Here is a 9257-nt window from a genome sequence, read left to right on the forward strand (position 1 = left end):
GAATTGGTTTCAGACTGCACAGAGTTAAAAGTAATTATACAGTGCAGTGACTTATGACTGCTTTGTGGTGCTAAAATGTCTTTGTCTGCCCAGATTGTGCAGGATCCAGCAAAGGTAGCTCTGGGCATAGAGGTAAACTCTGCCCTAGGCAATTTAAAATTGAAGAGGGAGATGAAAGACGGGTGAGGAAGACAGCATACACCACAGCAGAGGTGGGGCTAGAACTTTTGCACTCTAATGAATGCTCTGGATGCTTGGCCAAAACTGATCCTTTGCACAAACTAGCCTGATTTTTATTTTCAGCACTGGGTGCCAGAAGTGGGGGAAAATGAGGCAGAGACAATGGGAGCAGGACTTTGGAGGTATCAGTGAAAAGTGAGCTGTGTAGAGAAGTGTATCCCAAAACTGCCCAACAAATGCCTTCTAAAAATTGTCTTCTGTTTTTAAAGCCTAGCAGCTTGTGCCATTTTCCCCATGTTTCCTTTTTCCTGGCCTCACAGTAATTCTTTTGTGATATCTTCTTTAATTTCTCACAGCCTGGTCGCTCTTAGCACAGGAACGTTTTGCTTTGCAGTTCCACTTTCTAATCCCTAGTTTCCCCACTTGGTCATGTTACTTTAACCCTCCACTGAATCTTTTATTTCTTTATAGTAACTTTTCCCTCTTTCTACTATGGTACTAGAGGATGTCCATCACTTGTGTACAAACTCCATCGGGTGTTATTGGGACTGTGACTTTTACGAAGGGTACAACCTATGCGTCTCACTTTTCCTAGGTGAAAAAGTACACCAAGCTGAGCTTGGCATCCTATTTTGAAGGGCGGCCCAAGTCACTGCTTGACAAAGAATATGAAACAGGAGAAACGGTCATGCTTCCCTCATGTGCTCTCCTAGCCTTCAACAAATTGCCATGTATGAACTTATAAAACAGGATTCCGGTGCATTTACCTCCAGCAGCTTCTCTGCAGCTGTCCAGGCCAAGTGTGGAGGAACAAGCACAGAGCAGTCAGGAAATTTGGGCTGAGTGAGGAGGAGAATCTCTGTGCAATATAGAGTGCTTTACCAAGCTCACTTATTTATACTTGTCCTGGATTGAGCTGGGCCAGAGCTGTTTTCTTTTCAGCAGCTGGAACAGCGCTGGGGTTTGGGTTCAGCTGGGATTTGTCAGGAGAGAAACGCTGAGAACATCCCCATGTTGCCATTTGTGTCCCTGGCACTGGAGGACTTTGTGTTTTGCTGCTCTGCAAGCGCAAGATCTCAGGGGACAAGGAATATTGCAATGGATCAGCTCCATGGGCATTGGGCTCTGCCAAGGGGCTGTTCCATCTCCTGTCCCCCATGGGCAGGAGATCCATGAGGGGCTCTTCCTCTCTTGCTCTCTCTGGCTTTGGCTCGGGCTCTGGCTCTCCCGGGATTGCGGTTTCAGTTCGGGATTGTTGCTCCTCTGGGATCGTGATCTGGGAACGGGCCGGGCTCGGTCGGCAAGTGGTGAGAAATTGAGCTGGATATCACTCATTTGTATATTTTATTACTATTATAATTATTTTTTAAATATGATTATTATTTTAAGTTTTATTTTCTTTCAATTATTAAATGGTTTTTATCTCAACATATGAATCTCCTCACCCTTGCCCCCAATTCTTTCCCCTGTCCCCTGGGGTGGGGGGAGTGAGTGAGTGGCTCTGTTTGGCCGCAGCCAAGTACTGGCCAAGTGAAAGCACCACAGTATTGTGTGCTTCTTGGGGGACCAAGATGGTGTCTCACTGTGACATTAGTGTATCTGTGCAAATCAACATGCCAGAGCTTATGGCAACAGCTCTGAGGTTGGAGTGGAGCTGTTGCAGTGGCTGGACCAAGACTCCTGCCTGGAAGTGACCCTGTTGTCCTGCAGCACGTGCTCCTCTCCTGAGCTGCCAGTAGTGAGCATGAGCAATTAATAGTGTGGTGCTTTGCCAAGTTCTATTAGCAGTCTTGAAGCTACGTGTGCTTGTTGAACAGGGTTGCATGCACAGCAGATGAACCCACCAGAGAAAAAGCAATTCCTTCCAGATCCCTTCTCTCCATTTAGGAATTCTTATGAATGTAATGTCATTGTTCTGTGCTTATCTGTCTCTTTACCCCAATCCCCTAACTCTGCTCTGAATGGCTTTGGCATTCAAAGCTCAAGTGTCCCTACACAAAGCAGAGTGATTACAGTCTGATCTCAATGTGGTTTTCATTACAGCATTAACAAAACATTTCTTATTTATGTGTCTTTCTTGCAGGCAGTTTCTGTAGCTCAGAGTGTGTTCCAGTGTCTTTCTACATTCCTATCTCTCCACAAAATGGTTTGAAACAAAAACTTTTCTTGCAGAGTTGTCACAAGGAGTGGCATAAGAGGAGGAGTCAGCCAGGATGAACAGCGATTTTGCTTTGGTAGGCGATGCAGAGAATTATGGAGGTGTTTTGTCTCATCTGAGGTGACAAAGGGACAACGGAAGTGCCCAGGTTCACGATGGCTGAGGGCTACCCATCTCCAGTGGGCTGAGGTACAGAGAACAGCCACCTTAGCGCAGATGTTCCTGAGGGAGTCTTATGTGAGGGCAGCCAGACTCCTACCCCCAACTTGGCTGTCCTAGTCTAATAGACCAGAGTCTTCTCCCCTGTAGTAACAGAAGACCAGGTCAAAGCGCTTTCTGCAATGTGCTTTAATTGAATGCACATCATAAATATAGGGATAGCAGAAGGAAATTGTTAGTCTGTGATATACAGAAGTTTGGCAAACAGCTTTTGCAGCCTTTTCTGGACTAAAATATTGCTGGTATTGTGAGTCCAACAATCAGCACTTGCGATATTGTGGTGGCAGTTTGAAAACATGCTTTCTTGAGCCCTTCTGAAAGGGATCTTTGCAGTCAGTTTTCAGTATGTCAGTCAGTTCTTACATAAACCATTAACCAAAGCAAAGGCTGTTAATTTTAGCTTAGTTATATGGCTGAAAGAATGTACTACAATCTGTCTTGGTCACCTTCTTTGGGCTTTTGTACCTCTCTTTTATTGAGGTTTGCTCTTCTGTGTTAAAACATCATGCGTATATTGAGGGTTTTATTATTACGGTTGGGAAGTACTCCAAGTCCTGGTTTGCCAAAAGGTTACACCCTGCTAATGGCAAAAGAAACTATTCACTAATGCTGAGAATAATAGATTTTACAGGCTACAGATAGTTGTTAAAAGGTGTAGGAATGCTGGGTAGCAAATTACAGGAATTTGAGCAGTAAAACGTACCTTGTTGAAAGGGCATCCACAGAAAACAGATGTGTTTCTGTGAGATGTTTGACCCTTCTCCATTTCTGCGTGCTGCTCTGAATAGCTTATGCCTCAGGACTGACTGGTTTTAATTGCCCTTGTGTGCATTGTCCTGTGGGGGTTTTTTGTACAGTGAGAACCTTATTTTGCTTGATGGAGTGGCTAGAGGTGCATAGGTAAGGGGCAAATTGTGCTCATTACTGTGGGCAAACTTTCTCAAAAGTGAGGCATTGCAATATTGCCTGCAGTTGTCCAAGCTCTGCTCTTGATTGGTGTCTGAGATGTGACCAAGGCCTGGGCATCCTTTCTGTAAAATTGGCAAAGGAGACAAAGTGATTTCTTCACAGTTACACAGCCAGCTAGCAGCCGAGCCCAGAACAGAAATCACTTCCTGGGCAGCAGAGGCAGCAACATGGAGTGGAGCACTCCGCCCCCTGCCTTCCACAGCTCTTCCACTCGTATTGTCAGCTGAGAGGAGTCCAAACCACAAAATTCAGATTTTGGCACGATATCTAGACTTTGGGAGCATTAAGGCCCATCTCTTAGTGCATGGGAATACAGCAAGTTTTTTCTCTAGCAGACAAGAAAAGTGGCATTTCTTCAAATGCATCCTGCAGATACAGATGCAATAGCAGATGAGAAGTGTTGTTTTGTTTGGTTTCCCTATGTAAGTTTTCCAGGAAGGAGTCAGATGGCCAGAGTTATGCAAACCAAATGAATCTTCTTTTGTTTAGAGCAAGGGAAAATAGTCACTCATTTTGTGGTGAAACACAAACATTCTCCAAACAAAATAATCTCTCCCTGTAGCCAGCCTGGCCAGCCATGAGTCCCCTCTTGGGACTCTGGCTCTGATAAACTTTCTAGAGAGGCACAGACTTTAATGCACGTTGAGGGTGGGAAGGGAGAGAAAGAGAAACAAAAAGCTAATGGGAACAAAGTAAAACACCTTGCAAAATTAAGCCAGCTTTTGTTTTGGTGAATGCTGGTGTGGAGAATTCTTTGACCTTTGCTACCAGTGGTAGCAAAAGAGAACACAAGACATTGGTCTTCATTCTCTTGGCATGTGTGTGCTGAGACAATGACATGAATTTGTGGGAGTTAATGATATCTTCATAAATCAGGGTGAGAACAGAACTGCAGGGCCAGATTCACCACCACTGTGCATCTGCCTTGCATGTGCGAAGTGGAAAATGCTGCTGGTTTGGTAACTCCATTGCAAAACCGAGTGCCTGTATATGATGCAAGCTCATCATCAACCCGGTGCCCATGCTGTAGGCAATCGGAAGTGAGGGATGTGCATTGTGTCACCACACTGCGTGCTTTAAGTGCCTATTGTCTGTCTGTTTCTCTTTTAATGAAGAAGTTATTTTCTAGATAGTACAGGGCTAGCAAAGGAATACCCTGTGCTGAAAACATCTGCTCCTAACATTTAGCATAGTGGAAATGTTCTTGTACTGAGGCTGTGGGAAAACAGCGATAGTACAGTACTTTCCAGGCCAACAGCAGGAGCAGGGATCTAGAGGGATCATAGAAGCTTGAAGACTGCTCTCAGGTGAGCCATGATGCAGAAGCAAAGCCTGTCTGAAAACCATATGGCTAGCTAAAATGTTTCACTTTCAGCTGTTTGCCTGTGTCAATCAGTCCTTAACAAAACAGTGGGTAACCAAAAATTCAAGTGTGTGTATATATATGCATGGGATTTGCTGGAAGCTGGATACATAAGGAAAACAACAGTGATGGCTACAACGTTTCATTACCATTTCATTTTTTTTTTTTTCAATGGAGTGTAAAAAATAAACATTTCCTAACCTGCCTGAGGAAATGATCTTTTATATTGCTGCCAAAGCAAAGAAATACACCAGTATGAAATAGGGATTATAATGTGTGATAGGAATTACTAGAGCAATGTTCTTGCTTTCTAAAATTTTCTATTCAGTGGAAACCTCTCCTTTAGGAATGTCTGGGAAAGAATGTTTGACTTGGTGAGTCCTGCATGAGGGGACAAAATCTTGCAGTCTGAATATCTTAAACCTCACCCAGTGTAGTAAAATGTGCTGCATGACCCTGCTTTTGAGTGAACCCTGCTGAGCTAACCACTGAGAATGGGACCAGGATCAATAGCGCTCTGCTGCTGTTGCCCTAATCATTATTAGACATCAAACAAATTTATTTCAGCAGCCAAGTGAAGAATGAACAAGGCTCACAGCTGATGCAGAAATTACTGTAGAGAAGGTTGCCACATTCTCTTTGGCTTGTGACTCTTCACAGCTTTTCCTGTTTCTGCTGGCATCTTAAATGGAATTGTAACTTCCACAAATTTCCTCAAAACCAAAAGACCAGACAGTCAGAATAGCTCAGCTCTTAGTTAGATTGCTGAATGATTTGGTTAAACTTTTATGCTCCCTCCTTTCCTTTCCCTGTTGCTGACACTGATGCGCTGAACACTGTAACCTTGCTTCCATTTTGCCAGTGTTGCGTGTACCCTGGGAAGTTCATTACGTGCACTGTGCAGTTGTGAAGGCCAATGGTCTCCTGGGGTGCACTGAGAAGAGTGCACTCTGCCCTGGTGAGGCCACATCTGGGGTATTCTGTCCAGTTCTGGGCCCCCCAGTTCACGAGAGACAGGCAACTTCTGGAGAGAGTCCAGCAAAGGCTACAGAGATGATTAAGGGGCTGGAGAATCTTTCTTATGAGGAAAGACTGAGAGAGCTGGGTCTGTTCAGCCTGGAGAAGAGCAGACTGAGAGGGGACCTTATCAATGTTTATAAATATCTAAAGGGTGGGTGTCAAGAGGATGGGGCCAGACTCTTCTCAGTGGTGGCCAGAGACAGGACAAGGGGCAACAGGCACAAGCTGGAACACGGGAGGTTCCACTTAAACATGAGGAGAAACTTCTTTCCTGTGAGGGTGCCAGAGCCCTGGGACAGGCTGCCCAGAGAGGGTGTGGAGTCTCCTTCTCTGGAGAGATTCCAAACCCACCTGGATGCAGCCCTGTGCAACCTGCTCTGGGTGACCCTGTTTTGGCAGGGGGGTTGGACTAGATGATCTCCAGAGTTCCCTTCCAACCCCCACCATGCTGTGATTCTGTGAAGAGAGTTTAGGCGGTTAGAGACCCCAGGTTTGTTCTCTGTATTTCAAAGAGCAAAGCTATCTGGTGATGAATTGTACTCCTGTTTCAACATGGCCCCGTGAATGAAAGTCTCTTCCACCATGCAGTGGAAGATACAGAGATAAGATTCAAGGTTTGGATTGAAGATGAGATTTGAATGCTACGGGTTTGGGAGGAGAAGGGGAAGGAATCTGTCAGGAGAGGAGGGGCATTCAAACAAAATGGAAATTGTAACTGGAAAATTTTAGGAAGCTGGTAATATTTGGTGACAGCTCATTTCAGGTCTATAAGCATCTCTATAGAAGGCCCTAGAGATGGTTATAAGTATGGCTGGTAGAAAGCTTTCTGATGCAGTGACTTGCTTCTGGAAAATGCTGATTCAGCAGAATCAGCCCCTTCTGCAGGAATGTATGGTTTCTAGTGCAAAAACCAAAAACCGCCCAGCCTGTCTGCCTGGTTTTCTGCCAATCTGCCCGATCTCTAGTCAGCTGGCAAATGAACTGAGAAGTTCCTTGGGATCCCTTTCTCTCTGGTCACCAGAGATATAATAGAAAGTTCTGATTTAAGTCTACAAAAGAGTATTAGCTGATGTTTCTGTTTCCCAGGCAACTACCTATTGATAATTTTTCTCAGTTTTTTTAAAACCATAACATAGTTTAGGTTGGAAGGTTTAATTTAGCTTCACATGAGTCTGCCCTGAAGTGTAAAATTTTCCGTAATAGACAGTTTTCTTAACTATTTCCAATTATATGTGATCTGTTGCAACTCTGTCTGATCTCCCGTGTAGAGTGGCTGTGCTAATTTACTCTGACCATTCAAAAAGCTTTGTACCTTCAGTTTTGTTGTGGCTCAGATGTGTGGCATGGTAGATGTCACCAGCATGGAGCAGCTGTAGGAACGGTGAGAGTGCTGTGTGCAGGATGTGGGTGACAGGTGGTGCAGGGTTTCTGATGGCCCTGAGGCATTCAACTCTGCAGGGGCAAGTAGTCCTCAACCCTTTTGTAGGAGCGAAGGGCTTTGTGGAATGATATTTCATACTGAGAATGACAGAGAGCTGAGGCAGCCTGAAAGAAAGACAGTTTTCATGAGGGATCTGCAAAGAAATGAGGAAGGAGGGTCAGGTACCACATTTCCCCATCTTTCTCAGGAGTGTAAACACAAGGCATTGAATTTTTTTAAATTCTTTTTTTCTTGAGGTGCAGGGTATCTGCTCTTATTTTGTATTTACTCTGTAACTCCATGGGCTAAAATCATGCCTACAGTTACCTCAGAACAACTGCTGTGTAGTAGCTTTTTATCTCTCATAAAGTGTTTGGTCTTGTTTATGTATCAAGGGCAAGGGAAAACATTATTTAAGCTTAATCGTTAAGCTTCTGATCAGGTGATAAATCCCACTATTTCTGTTTTTCCAGATGAGAAGCCTTTTGTAGTGGAAGATACCTACTTACTCTGCCCAGCACCTGTGTTACGAGAAGTTGGCATGTATGTTTTTAATATGTACTCAAATATTTTCTTTGCCTGTGGGAAAATGACTGTATCATCTCACTATATTCTGTTATATGCATCTAATTCTGATGTTCTCTCTTGTGCGTGTTGGGATAATTGACAGTTGTGCATTGGGGCACGGGGAGAGCACGCCAGCATTGTGAATTAACCTGTATAAAAAGCTTTTCAGTGCATCTGGAGCCCAGGTTCCAGAGGATATTATCTATTAAAGGGTTGTGAAGTAGCTAGCCTGACTTGTTTCTTGTGGGTTTTTTTTTTTTCAGGGAAGCAGCTCTTCAAGTCAGTATGAACGATGGTCTGAGCTTCATCTCTAGCTCCGTCATCATCTCCAGCACACACTGTGTAAGTTTTGATTCATGTGCCTAAAATGATTCACTAGGATGATGGTGCTTAAAAATAGATCTCTGTCACATCGGTATTAGGGCTTCCAAGTTGAGTAAGTCTGGTGAGTTGAGTAAGCCCTCTTTTAAAGGTGAGTGTGGTAATATGACATTTTGTGTATCATGTGCCATAATGTGGCAAAGCTCTTGAATCTTCAGTGAACACCTCAGACTCCGTATCTGCTGTGGGATGCAGACCAGAGCAGGACTAGCAGCCGGTGATCTGGAGGTGTCTATGCCTGCTTGTCCACTGCACAGTGAACAAGAAGCAGATCTCTTGGCTTCATTAACTAGTCTGTTTCCTCTACAGCAATCGTGCTGCTATTTGTGAAAGGCATATGGCAGTTGTGCTCACACCCTTTGTCTGGCAACCAGGATGATTGCCAAAAAAATATGGGAGATTTTCCACTGAAGTAGCTGGCTTATGGCTGGCATCCTTTGTTGCCAGTAGTGAATCTCTGCCCTCAGTGGAATCAGGCAAAGGACAATTAAGCCATTTATAGTTCATGGTATTGCTGAAGACACTACTTCTGCTAAGTCATGGCTGTTGGGAATAGAGCAGGAAGAGACTTGTGCTAAAGGAGGTAGTAGAGGAATTCACTTTGAATTAACTGTTGAGGCACTGCTTTAATTCTCCCATGTACTGGCTTAAACTATTTTTTGGGAAGCCAGAGTAGTCTCACCAGAAAGACTTGAAAATCTATCCACAGCCTCCTTTTCTCCCTGTCCAGTAAAGGCACATCGTGTAGACATACAGAATAAGTGAAAGGCTAAATTGTATAACATTGGATTACCAGCAGTCTTCTGTGGTCCACAAAGGCTGATGCACAAGATGACAAAAGTCTTTTTTGTCTCTTGATTTGATACTTGTTCAACAAGGACAAGATTGTATGGAGAGACAGTTTTCAGAGCTTACATGAGGAGTTATATTCCAAAACTTACAAAGACTTCCTTATGCCTTAAAAGAAGGGAATGTATTCT

At 44.0% G+C, this 9257-nt stretch overlaps 1 protein-coding gene across 1 annotated transcript in view; it reads left to right on the plus strand.

The window, feature by feature from the left end:
• The window catches only part of LOC104521552 (anthrax toxin receptor 1), a gene marked incomplete at both ends in the record, with an annotated part of 32151 nt that extends 23913 nt beyond the window's left edge, over positions 1 to 8238 (plus strand). Inside the window, 2 exons of the mRNA XM_010163592.1 lie at positions 7803 to 7872; positions 8160 to 8238. Of these exons, the coding sequence (XP_010161894.1) occupies positions 7803 to 7872; positions 8160 to 8238 (149 nt within the window). The remainder of the gene's footprint in view (positions 1 to 7802; positions 7873 to 8159) is intronic.
• Positions 8239 to 9257: the final 1019 nt, after the last annotated feature.

Source organism: Antrostomus carolinensis, unplaced genomic scaffold (assembly GCF_000700745.2).
Source record: "Antrostomus carolinensis isolate BGI_N321 unplaced genomic scaffold, ASM70074v2 scaffold17042, whole genome shotgun sequence".
Classification (NCBI taxonomy): Eukaryota; Metazoa; Chordata; class Aves; order Caprimulgiformes; family Caprimulgidae; genus Antrostomus; species Antrostomus carolinensis.